The 25,429-nt window shown below is 37.0% G+C and overlaps 1 protein-coding gene across 2 annotated transcripts in view; it reads right to left on the reverse strand.

The window, feature by feature from the left end:
• Positions 1-25,429, reverse strand: part of SEMA3E (semaphorin 3E) — a 242,660-nt gene that overhangs the window by 88,448 nt on the left and 128,783 nt on the right. Inside the window, exons 2-3 of one of the 2 annotated variants that reach the window (XM_025873254.2) lie at positions 17,225-17,385; positions 1,106-1,165 (exon numbers count right to left, since the gene is read on the reverse strand). In XM_025873254.2, coding sequence (XP_025729039.1) covers positions 1,106-1,165; positions 17,225-17,385 — 221 coding nt within the window. Of the gene's footprint in view, positions 1-20; positions 130-1,105; positions 1,166-17,224; positions 17,386-25,429 lie in introns of those variants that run through there. The other variant, XM_073898729.1, reaches the window with a different exon arrangement.

The following is a 25,429-nucleotide window of genomic DNA, read 5'->3' on the forward strand; positions in this document are numbered from 1 at the left end:
ATGAGCAATGTACTACTAACCTGATTATCCAGAGCACGTAGATAGATTTTCTTCAATTTCCCACTCACGTAGCATTTATTCTCAGGCTGACCCATACCACTGGAAAAATCTGATCATTCAGGCATGGGGAAAATATTCTATTCTCCTATCACTATAAGCACCTGCTTTCCATCTCATGAAACACTGTCACACCTAGAATGAGCAGATTAGACTACAATTTGGCTCTGTTGGGCTTAGGTTGACATAGCCTAAGCCTGTGTTTGATTAGTCAGCATCATGCTGTGGACTAAGGCAGCAAGATTCACTCCTTGGCTGTGACCCAGTTGCTACAGAGACTCAGAACTTGGTATAACGTGTGTTAGTCTTTTACATGGTATTTTTTTCCTCACTAAAAAAAGAAAAAAAAAAAAGGATGAGTTAACTTTCAAAAGGAGATGTGCATGCCTTCCTCCAAAGCTGTGTCTTGTGTCACCAGAGCGACTCCTAGCACATAAAAGTCCCTTTGTGCATATTTTAGTGGGCTCGGAAATGGGTCAGAGCTGCCACTCCTATACAACCTCATGCACCGCGGGGAAGTTACGGAGACCGAAGATCGATTCTTCCAGAAGGAAAGACCCTAAACACATGGTGGGATAGGTAAAGCATGCTTATTGCCTTTGCCTTCTCCTTTCTGTTTTTTTTCTCCTTTTGTTTCTTCATTTGGTTCTACTTTACTAATCACAGAAAAATGAAATCTCACAAAGAATACACTTAGCTTTCCCTTGAATTAAAAATTTACCTGAAATTATTTTTTTAAATATGTAGGAAATAAGCATTAGTGGAAGAAATTCATAAATCTGAGTTGATAAATATGTAATAAAACCAAAACCAAGATCTAGAGGCACCTCAGCTCCCTTTACTCTAACTTCATATTGAAATCAACTTATAAATAATGATCTCTATACAATGTTTATTTCTGTTTGGATATGTGTACATATATTTTTTTCTTCCTGCATGAACTGTATATATGCCTTTGGGAGCAAATAAGAGGTTAGGGAGTCAGTCCCCTGTGACTGACCAGGGATAGAATTGATGATGTGTTTAATTTACAATGAGTAATACTTACCTCATCTTTTCCTTTCATTATGCATTCTTCTATTTTTAGTGCTGTACTAGGCCAGTGTATCTGAAATAAAAGATAATGTACTATTATGCAAATGCAAATACAAAAATAAACCACACTGAAAAACCATTTTGCTGTGTTCCCAACACGTTTTCATTTTGTTCCATTTCCTGAGAAGATAAATCGAGACTTTATCTTCTTTATATCATTATCTGCCTAATGAAGACACTTACATCTGAGCTTTTATTTCATGCAAAAACTTAGTTTTTTTAAAAAAAATCTTTCTGAACGCTCCCTCAAGACTCAGCCCTTCAGAGGTCACCCACGCTTCCAGCAGCCATGCTCTGTGCTTAACCTGCCGTAACCTCCACCATCCAGGCCTTCCCCTGAACCTGACCATCTTCCCAAGTCAGGCACCTCCCTGAGTTTCCTTTGCATTTTTACCACTTAGCCCAGAGTTTGGTGTGTGGGGACTCAGTTATGCTGGCTAAATGAGGGATTAAAGGATGTATGACTCCTATGTCCTGGAGGGACACCCAGACTGCCTCCAGATCTCCACCATATCAAACACGGTCCATCTCTGTACCTGTCCCTCCGAGATCAGTAAAAGAGCATTATTGGTATGCATAATCAGTGGAGTGGGGTTGGTGTACATATAACCCAGGAGTAGAATTACTGGGTCTTAGGGTAAGTATATATTGAATCTGTTAACACAGTGCCAGAGTGCTCTCCAGAACGGCCACCCGTTCATACTCCACCAGCAATATCCCCATATCTTCACTGATACTTGAATTAATCGGCTTTCTAATTTTTGTACTAAGCACCTCAGATTCAATACTCAATTAAACCCTTACCACAACTTTATCAAAGATATATTATTATCTAGGGAGCTCCTTTTAAAAACGAAACAAAACAAAATGTACATTTCTATGTCCAGCCCCAAAACGTGGTACATCAATGTAATCCATTTGAGCAAGTACAGCTAGTGTTAAGTTGCCCAAGACCTTAAGCCTCCATGTTAATAGTTTATCCCCACAACTGGCGGGTCAATTACCCTCTCCCATCAGGCTGAAAAAGCCTAACTGGCCCCCTTTCTTGTGTCTCTCTCAGAATCCTGGAGCGCATCATCTCATGTTATTGTGTCATCTTCCTGGTTTCCTACTGGTTGGGTGATAACAGACTGTTTGGAGGAATATTGGCTCTGACCAGAACACCCTGTAACTTTTTTTCATTGCTTTCACAAAGGATTTCACCTTAGATCCATATGCACTAGGGTACAGAACTCCTAAGATGTCGTCTCTTCCTCTCCTGCCTCCATGACACTTTGAGCCAGGCTACATCAATATTTCTTTGGTTCTCTTCTTTTTAGGCAATCACCTTCTGTTCTCAAGCTAACATTTTGGTGAAGGAGTAGGGGGGGCCTCTCAAGAGATTAATATTTCTACAAATAAACTTTTCCTCCTCAGGACGCTCCAAAGTCCCCAGGGAAAGGGTCTAGGTATAGCCTTCTACTACCCAGGGTCAGTGTTTACCGTCATTAGACTATTATTGTTCAGGCTTGGGTTAGTCAGCCAGACTCTTTTCCTATCCATGGCAGTCTGTCCCCTTAAGGCCCCTATTATCTCTCCCTGACTTCTCCCCTTCTTCTACCCGCCACCATCCCCTTCTGTGCTCTGCTAGCCTGAGAAACCATTCTGGGTATCAAACTAAATATTAGATATTGCTGATAAGAAGGTTTTTTTTTTTTATTTAGTGAGCATGCTCTTTCTTTTAATTAGTGGCCAACATTTACAAATGAGAAATTTTGCATAAAAATCAAGACTTCTGGTTTCTCTAAATGGCCCAGGCACACTTTGATTTGCTTCAGACTTTTCTTTTACCTGACTGACCTCTGCAGTCATTTTAGTTTTTGAAAACTGATATATTTATGTTTGAATCCCAAATATGGTCACGATTTAAACTTTTCTTTTTAAAAGCTGTGCCCCATAAAATAACATGCTAGGTATTTATATGCCAGAACTGAAAAAGGCTTATCACTAACCCACACATTATGTAGCCAAATCCAGTCCCTGATACATAAATAATATTGGGAATGCATAAAAGTGGTGTCAAAGGCATTTTACTATGAAGATTTTTACATAAGTACATGTATTATCATAGGAGTAAGCACTCTATGGTTTGAATTACAGGTATAAAATATTACTTTGATGTTCTTATTAGTGTAATGGGCCCCCAAAAGTTTCTTACTTACAATATTCAACATCAGGTGTTCAAGCATCAGTACATAAACTTAAAAAATAGTCATGTGTTTTCATTTACGTTGCAACACAGAAAAAAGACAATGTAAGGAAAAATGTAAGAAAACCAACTAAAAAGGCAAAAGCACACACATAAAATCCCAGAATCAATGTTCATGACGGCAGTAGTGAATCCAGCAGTGGATCATATGCGAGTCAGGAAAGACATCACATATCACATCAATGTCAGGTTCAGATGCAGCCCTGCATCAGCTTCAGCAGAGTCGCTACTACCATTAGAGGGTAAGCATCCTAGAAGTGAGGCTGTAGAATTTATAAACTTCACAGATCCATTATTTTGGAAAAGATTTTTGCATGTGGGGTGAGATTTTTTTTCAGGTGATTTCTAAGACTCATTTTCACTTGAGATTCAATTTGTTTTTGGAATTATGATTTTACTGTGGATGCATAAATTATTCAAAAGGATATGCTAGAACATGTGCATATGTATAGACATGTATATGGACTGTATATACACATAGCATATATTACATATACACAAGTAAATATAAATACAAACGTATTTTAGGATCATCTATCACTGGAAAGATTTTCATGACGAATTCAGTTATCAGCATCGATAAATCAGAGAATATCTCACTTGTAATTTCCAATCTTGCTTTATATTCTTAACACAATTTAGGAGATACAGGGCTCTTCTTCTTAAACTGTATTTTCACAATTTCAAAGTAAAACTCAACCAATTCTTTAGAAAAATATACCAGGTTCAGCTTCTCAACATTGAAATAATATCCAGACCAGTAAAACCACCGCAACATACTATATCCTGTATTCCCCTGACTGCTTCATAACAATTATTTCTAGGAATATTTGAATACCTTGTTTAGGGAGCAATTCTCTACAGAATTTCTATACATCTTCTGACAGATTCTGTTCCCCATTATCTTCTCAAACAGGCTTCAAAGTAGAGATGGAACTCCCCTCCAGGGGAAATGAAAGACTAGTTTCCTGACCAGGATAATTAAGTGAATGTTTCCCTCTAGACAGAGGCTGAAAAGTTTGCTAACACACCTACTAAAATTTTCCTGTTTGCTAAGCTTGAGGTTCATCAGGCATAACACACACTCACTGTGTGTGCAGCATCTACCTGGGATGCTATGTACCACCCCCTGTGGGACTTATGGGGGCAAAGCAATTGCTGGAAACATGACGGCCATGCTATATGCTATGATGTGGCTAGTAGAGTCCTTTGTCTCTGAACCATGAGTCTCATGTCTTCTGGCAGCATCTAGGAAACAGTGACATGCTAACTTGCTATCTTACAAGTGAGGTAAAATCTCAGACCCTTTACAGTTTTGACGCCAACACAAGATAATCTATTTTGTGATAGTGAATACGATAAATGGCTTTTCTAAGGATTGTCAGAATCTGTAATGTTTTTAGCAGCAAATGTAATAATGTCAATTGTTCTTGGAAAGAAAAACTCATTCTCTCAGGCACATCTTACAGTGTTTCACGACAAAACCTTTCCTGGTATCTTTTTAAATATTTCTCCCTCCTTTGATCCTCTATGTTGTTCTTCTTACTGTCTCTACTTAGGATTATATTATGATTTGTGTACTTAACTTCAGCTTTCCTATTAATCTGTAAGTTAGAGAGAGCAAGGCAATGTCTTATTTCTGTATCCCTACCAATGCACAATCCCAACGCGGAGTAACACCTTAGTGTGGTTACTGCTTATTCAGTGTCTATTGATTGACTTGTATCAATCAATACACCTTTACCACATTCTTTGTAAAGTCCATCCACAGTAAAATTTGAGAGATAAGCTTCACTGATGTGAAACTGCTGTAAATAGTGGCAAAGGAACAAGACAAGTAACAATATTCAGTTTAATCAGGGAGAAATTCTGTAGGATGTTAACAAAAATCTAGGCTTTGAAAGACTGGTGGGATTTCTGAAGACAGACAGAAGGTCTCAACCAGATCACTTTGAAAGGATAGGAGAGATGCAGAAGATTAAATTATGAACACTTACTACCCTAAAGTCTTAATACGCAGCAGCTCTCCAAAGAACCATGTCATTATAGATTTACTCAAGTTTTGTTGTTTTCATTTGGTTTTTTAACAACACTTAACAGGCTCAGGATGGCACTCAAATGTTCATTCATGTGAAAAAAAAGATGAAAGAGCAAGACCTCATGAAAATGGAGTTATTTTAAAGCCATCATGTACAACTATCCTGCCAAGATAGCAAGGGAAATTATTTTCTTCATTTGTTGTGGAAGTCAGGATGTATTCTGGTTCTGCTCCAGAGTTTAGCATCAACAAAAACCCATCAAATTAAGCTATTTGTTCTGTACAAAATATTTTTAAAAGGCAGTTAAACAACAGGGTGTAACGCTATTTCCAAATTTTCTGTTCCAAAAAGATATAAAAAGCAAAAGGTTAAATACACATCATTTCATCATAATACTCCTGTAATACAATTTAATTGTTCCAAAGCACATTTCCAGGCAATTTACTATTCTTGCATACCTCAAAGGAGAAATATAAAATAAAATAAAAATTAAATTACAAAGCCATTTTTTCTGGACTCCCTAGTGAGTCTCATAATTATGCTATGATTAAGGATTTGACAACTTACTGTTACAAGATGTTATAACACTGAGAGATTTAGGGAAGCGAAAACAAATCCAAGAAGAAGAAATAATTTAACTGTCTAAAAAAAGATTTCCACTTATAAATAAATAAATAATCAATCCAGTAAATCTCTCTTCATGGAATATATTTAACTACCTTAGACACTATTATAATTTCAACTACGATATTCTCTTTCTAACTCTATTATTCTAATAAAAATGTGTATTTATGTTTTAGTTTTACTTTCTACATTTTACATCTACGTACAGTACCAGTGTCCATCAGCCTATATTTAAACTATTTGTCCTATAAATATCATGAAAAGAAAATATATTTTGAGTATAACACATTAGGAGAGTCCTAATGGTTTATAAATGGTAGTCTTTAACCTAACATATAATCATTTCGTGTTTATGCTTTTATAGTTAATTATAATGACTGTCATTATTCAAGTAGTTTATATGCCAGAATTGTAATCTTCTGCACTATAAACAAGATTTGTATTTGAAATGTTTATATGCCAAAGCATTTGAACTAGGACAATATTATTACTACAAGAACATTATCGGCCTGATGCATGCCCTTTTTAATGCGTGAAATTTACTCAACTGCTAACATTAATGTGAAATACCATCTGCTATTTATATGCAAATTATATTTTAATGCCTTTTTCCACTCAGTAAAAAAATTAAATTCTAAAATACAAGAATTTCTTTCACTTTTGATGCAATAAAGTTGAATAAATGGGAAAAATATAAATACTTTCAAAAACAGAAATGTCTGAAAGAGCTGTATGTACAGATATCCAAATTAAGTAGTGTAATGTTAGCCTAAAATAGTAATGGAGAGAGTAATTTTAGGAAAAAAGCCTGATTTAGAAACTTAGAGAAAAACTATGGATGACTGTTAAATTCAAAGCTTATTACTAATATGGGATAGTCTATGAAGTCCCGTAAAATATGGGACTTACATAAATATACCTACTTTCGATTTCTTTGGGAAATGGAAAAAGAGAGAAGAATATTTTATACTTCAAACTAGCACTGCTATCTATCTTCCAGAGAAAATTTTTGACTGGTTTTTCAGGAAACTGAAGTAACCCTCACATAAGCACAGATGGCAAGGCACTATAAAGACTGACCATGGCCAAGCTAATCTCTTACCATGGTTGAATACTGGAGTCAGTGGGGCTCTCAATCTTTGCCATAAGTAAACAAGTGGGGAACAGCTCCTTCTTATACTAGTCAGTAGTTTTCTCCATTCCTGTCATCAACAACTAACTATTCCACTAGTTCTTCACCATTACTAAGGTAAAATGCGGTCATGCTAAGGGAATAAGAACCAAAAGGAGAGAAATACCACCTAATAAAAGGCAGGGCTAATGGTAGAGTGAAGCCCGGCTGGGAGACATGAAGTCCACACCAAAGCAGTCATCTGTTTCTCAGTGCGGTGACACAGGGAAAGAGCATAGGATTCTCAGACAGACAGACCTGGTTTTCAATTCCACCTACTACTTACTGGCTTCATGGCTCCATTTTGCTCTTCCTTCCATTTATCCAACATACTACTGCTAAAGCAATCATGCTAACTACAATTCTAGTTATGGTATGCACATATTCTGAATCTCCCACCAGCCCCTGCATTGCCTCGATTAAGTTTCAACAGCACGGCAGTCAATATTCTCCATGATCTGGTCCCAACCACATTTCCATCCTTAACCCTCACTCTGTACCCTGTTCTCACCACTCACAGCCCCCCCACTTTACCTATCTACTTCGGATATTAGTCATTATTTTAAACTGCTCTAAAATTCCTGTTCTTTACTCATTCTGTTCCCATCACCAATCTGTACAAATTGAAATTCCAAGTATCATTAAAAGTCCAATTCAAATTATATCTCCTCCAGGAACCCCCCACCTACCAGCTTTCAGATTCTTTATTAGCACTGTAGACATTTATCACAGTTTTACTTAAATTGCGCTGTATATGGCAAATGGGTATGCACGTATCTTCTCTATTATATTACAGATATTTTAGGGTACAGGCTATTTTGTTCATTTCTTCATTCTTCATATCTCCATGTAGGTTTCTAAAATGTAGTTCAATAGCCCTAAAAATACATAGGACTCTTCCATCTCACTTAGACATGTCAGTACGTTACAACTCTGTGCTGATTCCATGTCTAGTTTAGACAGTAATCATGGTAGAAATATGTAGATGGCACTTACTACATTCTAGGGACCATTCTAGGCACTTAATAACTCAGTGAATCCTCTCAGCAAAGCTGTGAGGTAAGTACTACGGTCACCTCTCTCTCACAGACAAGACAACTGAGGAACAGGGATGTGGAGTAAGTTGCCCAAGATCACTCATCTTCTAAGTGGTAGACCAGACATGGGAGTCCATGCAGTCTGGCTATGTATTCTGGGTTCTTTGTTATTACATTCTGCTACTTTTTAAGAAATATTATACTATGTATGAGTTAAGACAGTTAAAATGAAGTAAAAAGTAAAATTAACATGTTGGCTCTTTTCATTTAAAAAAAATTAACTGTGGTCAGCTGAACTTCATTCTAGAAATAAAACACTGATCAGAAAAAATAAGGGCACACTTTCAACCAATAAAGAAACACAAACACATATACTGTATCTAACACTTCCTTAGTGGCAAATTTAAATAAATGTGATAAATGCAAATAAGGAAATAAATTTTTCTCATGGAATATAAAAAATAGTACAAAAATGTTTTCAATAATTCGTAGATGCTATATGAAGAAATTTACCTTTTGTAATGTCAAGAGGGATTTTTATTTTTGATTATTACTAGTTTTAGTTTACTAATGAATATTATCATTACTCATCATTTTGAAAGGATATACATTATTAAAATGTTTGAAAGTCACATGAAAAGTTTTTTTTAATCCTGTTTTAAAAGACTGAATTACGAAATAATTGTGTAAATACTGTGTTGGCTTTTAAATGCTAAGAAAATACCAGCATGCCATCAAAAGGAATGAGATCTTGCCATTTGCAACGACGTGGATGGAACTAGAGGGTGTTATGCTGAGTGAAATAAGTCAATCAGAGAAAGACATGTATCATATGACCTCACCGATATGAGGAATTCTTAATCTCAGGAAACAAACTGAGGGTTGCTGGAGTGGTGGGGGGTGGGAGGGATGGGGTGGCTGGGTGATAGACATTGGGGAGGGTATGTGCTATGGTGAGCGCTGTGAACTGTGTAGGACTGTTGAATCACAGACCTGTACCTCTGAAACAAATAATACATTATACGTTAAAAAAAGAAGAAGAAGAAGAAAGAAGAAGAAAGAAGAAGAAGAAAGAAGAAGAAAGAAGAAGAAAGAAGAAGAAGAAAGAAGAAGAAGAAGAAGAAGATAGCAGGAGGGGAAGAATGAAGCAGGGGAAATCGGAGGGGGAGACGAACCATGAGAGACGATGGACTCTGAGAAACAAACTGAGGGTTCTAGAGGGGAGGGGGGTGGGGGGATGGGTTAGCCTGGTGATGGGTATTAAAGAGGGCATGTTCTGCATGGAGCACTGGGTGTTATACGCAGACAATGAATCATGGAACACTACAACAAAAACTAATGATGTAATGTATGGTGATTACCATAACAATAAAAAATTATTTAAAAAAAGAAATAAATTACAGTAGTATTAATATCCATGGCTTAATAACCAAGAGAAATACCTGATATTTTATTTTATTCTTTTAAAGATTTATTTATTTTAGAGAGAAAGAGAACTTGCACACATGTATGGAAGGAGGGGCAGAGACAGAGAATCTCTAGCAGACTCCCCACTGAGCGTGGAGCCCATCACAGGGCTCAGTCTAATGATCCCAAGATCATTACCTGAGCTCAAGCCAAGAGTTGGACCCTTAACCGACGTGAGTTACCCAGGAGCCCCAAGAAATAACAGATGTCTTAATATTACTTTAGAGTTGTTACAGATATCTCAAAATATTATTAACATTCATCATTACTTTGAAATTACAGTACTGAAAAGAGCAGTTGCTAGGTCTTATTATTTAATATACTAATTAAGAAGCTACATGTTTTCATACTATGAATTATTATTCTTGTAGTGTGACAGCTTTATTTCAATATATTTATAATTTGATGAATTTTTTCCATATTTTATTTAGTAATCCTACATAATGATTTAATACATTTAAGCATCCATAGACTTCACCAGACTGCCAAATAGAGCCATGATGCACAAAAAAGTTTAAGACACCCTATACAAAACTATATTTGTTGCTGATTTTACAGAAAGAGAGGAAATGAATACAGAAAAGATAAAAGATAACCAATCCTTAAGAAAAGTCAACAGGGTAGGATACAAAGCATGGGTAGAAAGAATGGCACTTCGTGAAAGGAGAAAGAGCCCCCCCGCCACACACACACACACACACACACACACACACACACACACACTATGACAAGGAGGGAGGTAGAAAAGTCACACAGAAGTAGTAGTCTTGGTGATAGGAGAGAGAGGATCCACCTGTTTGATGGTTTCTATTTTCTACTAAAGTTAAAAATTAAGATTAGTCATCTTCCCTGAGGAGATCATCAGGGCTAATCCATTCTGAAACATCCCTACAGAATGACTGTAGGCCCCATGGGAAGCATGGACACTCCCTCACCCCAAGAGATCAGCCATCCGGAGCTGGACTCGTATCCTCATAAAGCTCTGTGCAGCTCCCAATATGACTCCACCCTTCCGAACCATTCAAACACTTCCGTTAAATCATCTCAAATGCGGGCTCTGTCCTTAGCAAAATCCACTGTAACTGCCACCTCTTTTTCCAGTGTTCCTTGACCTTCCTGCTTTAATTAAACCCAGCTTGTCCTCTGAAACTTTTGTTTCTCTACCAGCCATCTCTAATGGTGGTGGCTTCTTTATTCTAAACCCACATGTTAAGAAAGATATTTTAAGTGATCCTTCTTGCCTGTTTCTAATTAATTTTCACTCTAAATTCATCTACCCCATAATTATTTAAAACAAAACAGTAAACGTAAATTCCTTGCTGCTCTGAAGCTCATGTGATCACAACCATACCACCTGCTATCCCTCCTCATAGTCATCCGCCGTCATCATGTGTCACGCACTCCTCAGTAATGGAAAGATTTTTTCCACCTAGATTACTGTCTCTCTCTTCATAAGGATGAATTATCAGCTATCACCCTAGCCAACTGGTGCCCTACCCTCTGATCTTTCAATGATCTGCCCTTGAAATCAACCTCAGCCACACACTGTGATGTTGCTTCTCTAGCCCTCCACAGTCCACTACGCAAGCCACTAGCCACAACTGGCTACTGAGCCTTGAAATATGGCTAGTGGGAATTTTGTGTAGGTGGCTTACCAAGTATCACTTCCCCAGAAAATCTTTTCCTGACACCCCATTATCTAATCCCAGCAACCCCTTTATGTTTGCCTCCCTAACCAGCTTTATTTTTCTCCATAACACTTATCACTATCTGCTATTATAGTACAGTATTTTTTTAAGTCAGTATTTTCTAATCTTTTACAATGTATATGTCCTGCTTCTGAAATAAATATTGGGTTATGAAAATTACAATCAAATAAATAAAATTAAAAATAAATAAAAATGTTATTGTAGTTGCCAAGACAGTGAGGTATTGGGTGGGGATAAACAAATGAATCAACGGAAGACTGCTGAAAAATATGTGGATGAAACAGACCAGTGGAAGAAGGTTTGGAGGGTGTGTGGATCACCAGGAACTCAAACACTGCTGGAGGGAATGGAACTTTGTGTAACTACTTTCTACTTTGGGGAAGTTTTAGGCATTATCTTGTATAGGTGAACACTGACTAACCTATAACCAGCAATATCCAGAATATATGCCTTGGAGGCATTCCTTCAGGAATGTGTATGAGGAGATAGTTACTATAGTAATCACAGAAACATCAACAAAGCAAAATCCTGGGTGCTATCCAATTGTCCTTTGACAGGTAATGGGTAAACTATGCTATATTCATATGATGGAATGTATTACACACCGGTCAAAGTGACGAATAAGAGCTTATACATAGCTTCTAATATGTGCAAAGCATACTTCTTGGTCCCTTACTTACATTAGCTTAGTTCTGTCCTCAGAGAAGACTAACATTTCCCCTTTTACAAGTGAGGAAACAGAAGCGTAAAGGGGTAAAGGAATCTGCCAAGTGTTGCAAATGCAAAGCCAGAATTTGAACCGAGGAATCTAATTTGTGGCCCTAATTCACTACTCCATTCTACACCAAAGGGACTATAACAATAAAGAAGATGACTGACTCTAAAAAATAATATTGGATAAAACAAAACAACAACAAAAATAATCCCAGGAGACTGCAATATACTATTTCTTTTAAGATTTTATTTATTTATTTGACAGAGAGAGAAACAGCGAGAGAGGGAACACAAGCAGGGGGAGTGGCAGAGGGAGAAGCAGGCTTCCCGCCAAGCAGGGAGCCCGATATGAGGCTCAATCCCAGGACCCTGGGATCATGACCTGAGCCGAAGGCAGACGCTTAATGACTGAGCCACCCAGGCGCCCCTGCAATATACTATTATACATCATTTTTACAAAGCTCAAAACAAGTAAGTCTAAATAATATACTATATAGCAAAACATTTATTATAATAAGTTTTAAAATAAAAACAAAAAACAGACATAAAATACAGGGTAGTAATCACTTGTCTGTAGCAGGAGGCATGAGGAGGTAAAGACAGCTGCATTTAAAGTGGGATTGCTGATATTCTCATTCTTGAGTTGGGTGGGGGGGTTCACTGGTATTGATTTTATTATTATGCTTTCTAATATGTTTCCATTATTTATATTCTTCTGTGTATCAGCTATTACATTTCAAGAGATACTAAAAGCTAAGATATAAATACAATGTGAGAAAATAGAGAAAATGGGCTTTGGCTACTCTCAAGGTAGCTGATCTTAAGGGAAAAAGGAGGGAGTTGGGATCATATGGATATATACTTAAGGGGAAATTTTTCTATGGTGGGGTCTGGATCTTGCTCATAGAATGATGAGCTAGACTTATTGGTTTGACCCCAGCAATTCTGCCTCCCAAGGGGTATCTGGTAATGTCCAGAGACTTTTAGATTGTCACAACTAGGGGGATGCATTCTGCTGACATCTATTACCGAGAAGCCAGAAGCCAGCTAAGCCAGGGACCCAGTCTACCATGCACAGGACACCTCCCTCCCCAACTTAGACCTATTCATAATGTCAATAGTACTGATGATGAGAAACCCAGAGACAGATAAAGCAAAGCAGGAGAGATTAAAAATATAGTAACAGGCACACACACACACACACACACACAAATCGAGGGAACGAGGTACAGAAAAGATGGGAGGAAAGCCTGGCCCAGAGGCAAACACACTGCATCTTCAGAGCCTGGAAAGCACTGAGGCACCTTCATTCTCAAGTCCATTCCTTTAAACAGAAGGTGCATGAAGTAAACCTAGCTTTAATTCTGCTGTTACTGAAAACAAACACAAAAGTTCTATTTGAAGTTTCATTGCTAATCACACTTTGTGGAACCAGGAAGGAAAAGTACAAAACAAACACATGCAGGTGAGGAGAAGTTACCTCAGAGCCAGTGAGGCTTAAGCCTCAGGGCTCCTTGCTGGAACTAGGCCCTTCTGTGACCCAGGGAAGGACCTTAGCAATTTTGAAATTTATGTCTGAATAAGTATATTTCCTGAAGAAGTCACTAAACTGTATACACTTCAGGCCCCACAATATGAGGATTTACCCTTGACTGCAGCAAAGTTATTGAATTTATTAATTTGCGTAGCTACTTTCCTTGACATCCTTGCGAGATGGCACCCAAAAGCTTCAATGGCCACATACTATTTTATTTAGCTCCCTAAGATACAGTTCATGAAACCCTACCACTCTCCTTGTTCCTTATACAGTCTTCACAGGTCATTTCCCCAGTCTTTCCAGCATTATAGGCCTAGGGATACAATTAGGGCACAATAGTAAAGGAGAATAAGTAGGTGATTCAATTTCCCCTACTCTAAAAGGGGAATCACGTTAATGTGGGAAGCTGATACCTCTTGGTCTTAGTACCATGTCGGAAACAACAGCTGAGGAAAATCATGAGGAGATTTTGTGTACATAAAAATCATCTAGAAAGCCTGCTGTAAATGTGGATTCCAGGGACCAGCTCTATAAGAGTGACATCCTGACCCAAGAATAACAATTTAAAAACCACTTCCTTAATGCAAAGATCCTTAATCTTCCAGGTATCCCATCCCTTGAAGGATCTTTCCATAGTCACATATTTAAAATTTTAATATAGGGATTGTATCAGTTTATTAAGGCTGTGGTATAACAAAATACCATGGACTGGGTGGCATAAACAACAGAAATTTGTTTTATCATAGCTCTGGAGGCTGGAAGTCCAAGATCAAGGTGTTGGCAAGATTGGTTCTTTCTGAGGCCTCTCTCCTCAGCTTGTAGATGGCTACCTTCTTGCTGTGACTCACACATCCCTGATGTTTCTTTGTGTCATCGAATTTCCTCTTTTTACAAGGATACCAGTCAGATTGGGTTAGGGCTCACCCTAATGGCCTCATTTTAACTTCATCATCTCTTTAAAGGTCTTATTTCCAAACACAGTCATACTTGAGGTACTGGGCGTTAGGGCTTAAACATAGGAATTTTGGGCGACATTCAGTCCATAATAGAGATTGTTCTATGGGCCCGACACTTAGGATCCCTAGCTGAGATATTCCTTCACAGAAAATCGGAGAATGGAGATGATGTAACTGAGAGAAAAAGAAGACAGCCATATGGTGAACATCACAGTTAGTGCGGGAAAGACCATCCGCTCAGAGAGAGAGGAAAAACCACTGAATTTGGAAGGAGGAGGTCATAGATGGTCTTAGAGACTTGTGTATATGTACGTGTGAGTGTGTATATAATATAAATACTATATATCTGTTACATATATGAAGATATATCATGTCTCTTAAGAACTACTGAGAAAATATAATTAAAAAGGATAGTAAAAAGGAAAGACTATGTGCTTCTGCTCCCTCTTACAAGTACTAAAATGATAGTAAAGGACATAATCCAAAAAGGACAAGACAGAACTTGAGTGGAGAAGCCAAAGAAATGTCAGTAACATTTTGGAAGTTCTATGACATATGGAAAAGTGTTGAATGGCTTTGCACACTAGAAAAACTGAAATCTAAATGCTTACAAGGTGAAGGAAGCCAATAAGCAAGCTGATTCATGAAAAAGAACTTTAGAAATTCTCAGGAATTGGAAGTCTACTGTCCTTTGGAGAATAGGAATCGGATAAAGTGTCGGTGAAATCAGGAGAAATGGTCCAAAGTTTGTACAATAAAGAGGACAGAAAGTTGAGGGAAAGAGAATCAAGAAGAAAATGGAAAGAAGAAAAAACATTTAAAAAAATATTTTCCAGAGCTGAAGGCCATGAGGTCTCCTGTAGAAGGCCCAATGTGGATGAAAACATATCAACTCTAAGAGAAATCTAAGAGAAAATTTAAAACACAGAGGTACTTGGGGTCAAGATTAGGGGGCTATGGTGGCAGGAAACAGGTTATGTACAAAACTTTGAAATTAGAAAGGCATCAACTTCTCAATAGCTGTACTGAAAATCTCTAAACAATGGAGCAATATCCTCAAAATTCTGAAGCAAATGATTTTCATTCCAGATTTTTTTCTCATCTATCAATTATATGTGAAGTCTGAATAATACTATTTTCAAACATAAAAAACTCAAAATTTTACTTTGGATCCTTCCTCAAGAAGCTACCAGAAGGCACATTCCACTAAAAGGTCATATAAACTCATCAAGAAAACTCTACTAGTGTGAGGTAGAGAGGATGCTCAAGGATAATGGTGAAATTAAACTCTAGGATGGTAAGAGAACCAGAAAGGTTATCTTTAATTTAAAACCAAAAATTTGGAACTGATGGAAATTGAGAAGAGGAGAGGAAGTTGGGTAGAGAGTTTGGTGTTTGGTGAAAAATGAGAGCAGGTAATATAAAAAAATCTAAGCAAATAGAAAAAAAGAAGGGGATAATATTTAATTCCAGAGGGGGCAAAAAAAAGAAGTGTGACCTATTTTCCTTATTACACTAATGTGAATGGTTGTTACTTAAAAATTGTGCTAGAGCTAAACTGAGAAGATGAAGGGACAGATAAGTGGGGGCTTCTCATGTACTGCAGAGATATTTTAGCTATGGTACTGCAAGAAAAGAACGCTAAAATCCTCATCTTCCTTAACAGAAAGTCAACAGATAATGTCTAACATCAATGGTATCAAGAAAAAACAGTATACAAATGTTATTCAGAAAAATGGAGGTAAGAATCAGAAGAGTAACAAAAGAGTTGAAATAATTTTCTCTAGGGATTAGGAACTGGCAGAGATGAAAGGATGCTGGTTTTCATCATAAATGTTTTTAAGTGACTTTAAAAAAAATGGACATTGACCATTCTGACAAACATAAAAATAAATGTGTATCATAAAGAAAATGTATTATGTAATACATACATTTATGCCAAAAAGATACTATCATCTAAGTATTTCTGCATGTTTTAAGGTTGACTTGGGTCTGAAAAAAATGTCGCTCAACTCAACTCTGCATAAGCAGAGACTCTAAGTTCTATCTTTCTCATCACAGTCAACCTTTGCTTGAAAATGTTGGGCACTTGCCTATTTTAATATACTTTAATCCACCACTATTTAAGGAGCATCCACCTGAATTAATGATATTACCAAGAGAACATTAGCTATAGCAAGGTTACTCATCCATATTGCTTTAGGCTGGGGTTTTTGTAGAAATAATGCCTAGAGGGATTGCTGGTAAAATATGTTCCAAACCCAGGTCTCAGGACAGTGGGTGTGGTGACAAGGGCTACCATGCAAAGAGGAATGTCAAACACACTAATCCAAAGTCTTCTGGAAATACAGAGATCAGTGGTATGCTAGAAAAGTTCATTCTTGAGACTTTATAACCTTTTTATAAGGATTTCATTTTTTCATGAATGTTTTATTTCTTCCAATAAAATAATCACTCCAAAAATTAAAATGGCCAACAATCAAGAACTAATTCAGGTAACACCATGCCAGAAGTTATCTCCCTCACCCCCTTTTCTTTCCCTCCTGACACACAATTTGATGTTTCCATACCTCTCGATAGCCACTGCCGATTTGTTCCAAGCTGAGAGAATACACAAGATCCTTGCCTCCCACAAAGAGTCTCTCCTGATATTCATCCAGCAGCATTGCATGCAGATCAAGAAACCCAAAAGGGCTATGAAAGACTGATGTTCGATTTAGGTCCAAGAGTTCTGAAATGCAAAAGAAAATGTTCGCTAAACAAACAAAAGACAAAATACAAATACCTTTATAACACTTTTTTCATGGCTCAATTAACTACAGGATTCCAATAGGTATGACAACATTCATTTTATCACAAATACAAAGCCTTTAGAATTTATTACTCAAAAGATTAAAAATATGCAGTGCATTAACAATAGTGTATTGCATATTTGAAAGATGCTAAGAGAGTAGATCTTGAAAGTTCTCATCACAAGAACAAAAAGTCTATGTGATAAAATGGATGTTAACTCAATTTACTGTAGTAATCTATTTCAAGATATGTACGTATATCATGTACATTTTTAAATTTATTCAGTGCTCCATATTGATATGTCTGTTTCTTGGTAAAACTAGAAAAACTAAAAAATTGTTTAACAAGTAAAAAAGTGTAACTGGGAATAAGTTTTAATGTGCACAAACTAAAATCTTTATAAGTTCGTGAATCTAAAAACTCCAATATGTAAGGTAAATAACCTATTTTTTTTTAAAGATTTTATTTATTTGTCAGAGAGTGAGAGAGAGCGAGAGAGCACAAGCAGGGGGAGCGGCAGGCAGAGGAAGAGGCAGGGTTCCCGCTGAGCAAGGAGCCTGATGTGGGACTCCAACCCAGGACCCTGGGATCATGACCTGAGCCAAGAGCAGACACTCAACTAACTGAGCCACCCAGGCATCCCAATATCCTATGTTTTTAAATACAGAAGGAATTAACCTTCATGATCTTTATGTAAAGTGCTATGTGGAAAAGCCATTTTACTGTGAATTTTATATTTACTTCTCTGTGTTCAACAAATACTCCAAATCTAGAAAAAATATTCCAAAAGTGTGTCCATTTAATTCCACATGAACACAAACTCACACACAAAAAAAATGTCTCCACTTAATATTGGTTTTGAAAGTCACATCCAAAATCAAAGCGTCCACGTCTGGAAATTCTCAGGTTGTTAATACAAAGAGGTAAAGCATGATAACATTCAGTTCAGCAGGGACAACTGATAAAGCTGGTGGGGATCTCTAAGAGATCTCAGTTGGTTTTTGGTTCGTGTTTATGTATTCATGCCCACAGCAGAAATCACAAATGATTTGTTTCAACTAACATACATTTAAGCTTAGAAAGTCACAATGTGACACACCTCTCATGTGTGTGTATTTGTTTGTTTGTTTGTTTGAAGGTATTGAACTGCATACGGCAGTTCAGGACTTAAGCTTGGTAAGTGATATATGCGAGCCTTCGATGATGGTAATACTGCCCCTAAGACTAGACCCTGCAACAAGCTGAAAAAGTCCCGAAGAGGCCCCTTTGGGAAATACTGACAAGTTCGAAGAGAGCTTCATCTTCCAAAGGTCAAAGCCCAATGCATCTGACAGAGAACAGGGAACACTGGTGACCAGACACTAAATCCAGAGAGCAGGACGAAATGTGACCAATCTGTAGAGCATCGAGCTCACTCTGCTTCTGAGAACAGAGAGATGAAGGACGTTTTCTTGCTCTGTTAAAAATGTATCTGGGGCGCCTGGGTGGCTCAGTCCGTTAAGCATCTGCCTTCAGCTCAGATCATGATTTCAGGGTCCTGGGATGGAGCCCTGTGTCCATTGAACCCTGTCATCAGGCTCCCTGCTTGGCGGGGAGTCAGCTTCTCCCTCTGCCCCTCCCCCTGCTCACGGTTGCTCTCTCTCTCAAATAAATGAAATCCTTAAAAAAATGTATTCATCGTCTGTATCTCTACTTTGAAACTGTAGATGTCCAAAATTCTGTGGAGTAGGGCTAAGTTTAAACCTTTAGTTTAATACACCTGAAATTAATGTAACACTGGGTGTCAACTATACTCAAATAAAAAAATTAAAAACCCTTTAGTTTAAAATAAGAAATATTGCCAAAATCAAAGTATCTCTTATAAAGGTAAAACTTAACAATACTGAGTCATTAGACTCTTCCCCTAAATAAAGAAGGTGAAAACAAGTTTTGAGGGAGGGATGCAAAGAATATTAACGTGCTTTATCTGGGGAGGAGGAAAGAGGACTGATCAGGGGTTCTGAATCCTGGAAGACAAATTTTTCCCATTTAGCAATTTTGTCAAGGTAAAATCATATCACTTTTCCTTCCTTGCTAGGCATCCACAAAAGCAAGAGATGCATATTTTAGGGATTCGATACCATAACAAAAATATGGATCAACACTGTCTATTACCATTACACCTTGTCTTTACATATGGTCACTTATGGTTTTATATCAGGGCTGTTAAATGGACTCTTTTCCAGAAAATGTTCCCCAGTTATTCCAATAGGTTGCTAAAATTTTCCAAGTTCAGTGAAATCATTATCTGAAAGGATGCAACTAAAAAACACATTATCTGAAAGGATGCAACTGAAAAACAGATTATCTAGAATTAAACAGGTCTCTAACCCAAACACAGTAAGGTGCAGAGTTTGGGTGATTAAGTTTGCTGGAAAAAACAAAGTGATGAAAGGAATAAAATATGAGAGTATACCCTGAAGTGTTGCCACAGTGGAATGGTCTGTGCCCATATTAAAAAGTCTGAATTCGAATGAGGCACTCCAGGAATCTGTTCCATCTAGAGAACATCTTACTTATTTCCCAATGAGGTCATTAGGACCCCATTACCCCTGTATACATTATAGAGAGATAGACATTAACAGTTACTTGTTTTTATGACTTGTTAATTTCTGTTACGCTTACTATAATTCTAATAGTCTATAGGTGGCAGTTCCTATTTCTTTGTAATAATAGAGACTGATTACTGATGCATCAAGCTTATTTTATTCTGGTGTATCGCCTTTTATTCTGACCCATGTGCCTATTTTGGTAGCCAGGTCTATCCCATGAGATCACAAAAATACACTCATGCACCTACAGAGAAAGAGTTTGGAAAATGCGAAGAGAAAAAACTGAAATGTGCGTCCAACAAATGCAAATTTCTTAAAATGTTCATTTCTTATGGCATTTACATTTATCTTTTTTCCCTCCCCACAACAGTGAACAACCACAGAGTAACCGTTTAAATTGCCACTGTCCTGGGGCACCTGGGTAACTCAGTCAGTTAAGCGCCCCACTAGGGTTTATTGAGATCAAGCCCCGCCTATGGCTCCACACTCAGTGTGGAGTCTGCTTGTCCCTCTCCCTCCCCCTCTAACCCTTCCACTGCACTCTCTCTCTCTCCCCGTCTGTCTCTAAATTAAATAAATAAATAAAACCTTCTAAAAAAATAAAATAAATTACCACTGTCCTTTATTTTACTGATAAACTCAGGTGCCCAGAAATTAAAATAACCACCCTACAGACATACATAATTACAATGAAAAATCACTCAAATTACCAAAAAAAACATGAGAATTAAAGTACAACAGGTGTGTAGGTCGTAACAAAGAGTCCTGCAGACTGAGAATCTGAAGAGCCACACGCAAGTCTTGGCTTTGCCATTAATTACCTGCATCACCTTGAACAACCATCTAGCCTCTTGGTTACACCAACTAACATTTCTGTTGATGGTTTCCTTACATGTTAATCACCATTGCACATTCAAAATTCTTGTCATTGACTAAACTGCATTTCTAAAGTGGACGTCATAAAAACATTGTAAAAAAACATAGATATTTTAGAGTCTTTCAAAGCACAGCATAAAGCCCGTGTTTTGGAAGTTTAACCAATGGAAGGACTATAATGAACAAGTGTAAATATCACGTGCCGTATTCAAGCTTGCCTAAAGAGAAGCAGTTAAATTATTTATGACTTTTCATGTATTTAAATGATTATAGGGTCTAAGAATACTTTTTTAAGTTATAAGGAACTTTGGATCTCATTTATGTTGCCTATTTTATTTATGCTGCCAAGATATGTTTGGATACATTAAGTTGAATATCATAGACATGCCTTAGGAAGTAAGTCAATAAATTTCATTTCATTTATGAAGACACTTCCTAGAATAATTCCTAAAGTCACCTTACCTTTACAAACTTATAAGACCCAATGAATAGACTAGTTTTCTTTAAACATTTTCACAAAATGAGAGAAGATTATTGAGTTGCTTTTGCAACTTTCCACTTTGACCATCACCATACAGCACAATAGTGCCACAAACAAATTCCTAAGAAGTCTGGGCTTGTAGCTAGATATATTATTTCAGAATCATGATACTGACCAAAACATATCAATGTGATGGTTTATATTCTTCTTGTCAATTTCCGCAGGCATAAATCCGGATTGTGATCCTTAATTTTCTCAAAGACCAAAACTGTCCTTCTTAACTGTCTGTGATTCTCCAACATCCTTGACTTTAAGTCAGGAAAGGTTAAAAGTATCCATTATGAGTAAATTCTATAATAGAAACATTTTTTAAAGGCTATATCTAGTAATACTTCAATACTAACTCCAATTTCCTACTCTTATTTAACTTTCCTCTTCCCAAAAAGGATCTGAGATGACTTATACAAATACATTCAATTGAACAAATATAATGCTAGCTAGGGTTTATCAAGATGATAAAGGGAAAAATAAGGAAAATAAGATAAGACTGGAATTAATTTTATTAGCTGAAAGTCACTCTTTAATATCCCTATGTATTGTTGAAGTGAATACTAAAATTGACCCCAGACTTCCTAAAATTCAAAGTAAAAGTCACTATAACACGATAGAAAAACTGTGTCAGTTGCTTAGGAACATTGCTTGGTGTGATGGCTAACTTTATATATCAATTTGACTAGATCAGGATCGCTTAAATATTTGGCTAAACATTATTTCTGGGTATATCTGTTAAGGTGTTTCTAGATGAGATTAGCATTTAATTGATGCGCCAACTAAAGCATCATGGGAGGGTCTGAGTAGAACAAAAAGTGGAGGAAGGAAAAACTCACTCCTTTCTTCCCCCCCGCCCCCCCGCCTCTCCGATTGAGCTGGTTTCAACTGCCCTCAGACTGAGACTTACATCATCATCTCCACTGGTTCTTACGCCTTCAGACTCAGACTGAACTAAACCACCTGCTTTCCTGTCTCTCTGTCTTGCAGACAGAAGACTGCAGGACTTCTCAGCTTCTGTAATTTCAAAGCTAATACCTCATTTTATACATATCTCTTACCGGTTCTGTTTCTTTGGAGAACCCTGACCAATACACCTGTTATTAAGGACTAAGAGAAACTTCTCCCGAGGTCCTCTTAATGGCTGAACAATACTATGATGGACACCCAACCTCACTAAAAAAAAAATAAGTTATCAAGAGCCACACCTCTGCTTATAATTACATGCCTCAGTGCAAGCCACCTGAATTCATATCAGAGTGCAATCTACTCAAAGTGACTTTATGGCTATGGGTGGCCATGTTAGTACAGACCTTAATGATTTCAATGAATAGAGATTAAATCAGGGTAATATAGGTCTAAGGATGGAGAAACAGAGCCTCATATTAACTGGAAAACCAACAGGAGCACAAGGTAATTTCTTTATTGAGAAAGGGTGTATCTTTGCTTCTTGATTTTCTTAATGACACTGCTTCACTGTACTGATCCTAAAGGACTTATTCATTGGTTTGCTCATGCTAAAGAGGTGTACATTAGTTCCCAATTATCTGACCATCCAGCCCCCACCCCACCACAATACAATAATTTTTGCATCTTTGAATTCAAATTCCCAAGGAAAAGAATGTAATTGACTTAGCCAGTGTTCACAATTCATAAGCCGCTGGCTTTCTGAAGACTGGCTGCTTTGGGATCAATTAACCATCCATGGTTAAATGAAGAAGCCATGCGGTAAACAGTGTGGTCCCTATAATTATGGGGGGTCAGAGCTGTCACCATTAAGTACATGTATCAATCCCATAGACAAACCTATCTGTCTATATTTATGAATAAATGTACAGTAACATAAATTCATTACAATTTGTATTTCTAGTAGACTGAATCAGTTGACCTGTGGTTTACAGACATTCAGTATAATCTCACCAAGTTTTGAAGAACACCTTCAAATATGAAAATCTGGGTTTTGATTTTCTGATCTTGAGCCATCCTTCCTAATAATAAGTGAATTATTAAAATCCCTCACTCAAGTGGAGAATAAACCTTACTGTCTGCACAGAGAATATTACTTTCAATTTTGTTCTCTTTTGGGAAACACTCATCTATCTCATCCATATGAGATTTCTAGGAATTAAAATAGGTTTCATTTGTAAAAAGAGCACTATAAAAATAAAAGCAATTAATAAAACAAGAGCAGTAAGGTTTGATAAACTATGGAATTCCAAAATTTAAAGAAAGAAACTGAAACAATTATTAGGGAAAAGCTGGGGGAAAGTATTTAATTAAAGCATAGATATAAAAACAAATTATTGATAATTCAGTATGCTGAAAAAGAAAGAACTATCACCTCTGTTCTGAAAAGAGACATGTCATAATAGATGACAGGCAAAAACAAATTCACATAAAAAGAATTCAACTTCATTAAATATATAAAGAAATGTGAAATCATTTTAAAGGGTATTTTAAAAAAATTACAATAACCAGTAAAAATGAGGTTCAGTGTAATGCTATTAGGACTCTTTTAGAGGCCAATGTAACACTTCTGTATTACCAAAATTTTTCCTAGTGAACACATATTACTTTATTTAAAACAAAATTACATCCTGAACAAATGGGAGAAGGTGGAGAAATGACTCTTCCTTTTATGCAACCAAATTTCCTCATATTTCCCAATACTGTTCCTCTCAGCCCTGACTCTCGAGGGGAGTAATAACCGTTAACATTTATTGAGTAGCTATATGTCACATACTAAGGGCTTGGCATTTATTATCTCATGTGGCACTTCCATGAAGTAGGTAGGACCTACAACTATCCCCATCTTCTAGATGTAGACAGAGGTTTTACGAGATTTGGTGCACAGCTAGGGTTATTTGGTCATTGTTAGTGCCAAAATTTACACAAGAGAAGTTGAATGAAGAGCTTTGCCATGAAGAATGCATGTGAGATGGGGTGTCTATCACCACTATGAACTCACACAGCTTAGTCATCCCCCGTTCTGGTCTCCAGAGTCAGGGAGCAAAAAGACTAACTTATTAAAAGCCTGTTCCTTACTAACAAGGACTCCATAACCTATTATAGGTAAAACTCCTCACAGAACCAACTAAGAAAAATCTAGTCTATCAAGGGATTACAATGTGTCTGAAGTTGAAAGTATTTTTGCAGAGCCTGATATAAGATAAAATGGAAGGTTTTCCCAACATTGAATAGTTGGTATTAAGTAAAAATAACTCAATAGCAGCAACATCAACAGGAAAATTCAGGTTAATATCAATTTTAATTTTAATTTCCTTTCATTTGTATTTTATCAACCATCTCAAACGACTACAGAAGTTTTCATGTTGTTGACTTGTCAACTGGTGACATTTTCCACATTGTACATCTCTTTTGAGAAAATGAAAATGTTTTTACTTAATTTACTACAGTGTTCCAAGATGTATTGGAAATTTAAAGGTATAGACTAAATGCAAAAGAAACTCAAGCAAGAAGCTTCCCTCCCACGAGACTTTTTCCTCTTCTTAGTTTTCAAGCCAGCACTTTAAGTCCATATTAGTGATTTTAGCTCCAAATTACAGCCCATGGACTGGGCATATTTACCAAGCAATGGCTAACTTCTTTATCCGTCTGCACTGCTTCAAGCTGCCTAGATGAAAGAATCAGAAAACATACAGGAAGAGGGAGACAAAAGAAACTCTAATCTCAGGTAATCTCCAGAAAACACAGCGCAAATAATGGACAGCGCTGACTCGGGTAAAAGGAGAGAGCTCATCTTGAGTTCTTCCTACTCCAAAAATAACATGAATTACTTGGGGGAGGGGCTGGACAAAAACAAGACTAAACTGAGATGCACCAACTCAGAGTTCATCCGGAAATTTTCTCAAGAGGGAACTAATTATTATTGCTAAGCTGCATGCTAATTATCAGCTGTCAATGAAGATATACACAAAGGATTTAGTCATTTCCTCTCATGGCCTTCCTTTTTTAACCTGCAAGGG

Source organism: Callorhinus ursinus, unplaced genomic scaffold (assembly GCF_003265705.2).
Source record: "Callorhinus ursinus isolate GAN/ISIS: 27379988/994484 unplaced genomic scaffold, GSC_fseal_2.0 scaffold12, whole genome shotgun sequence".
Lineage (NCBI taxonomy): Eukaryota > Metazoa > Chordata > Mammalia > Carnivora > Otariidae > Callorhinus > Callorhinus ursinus.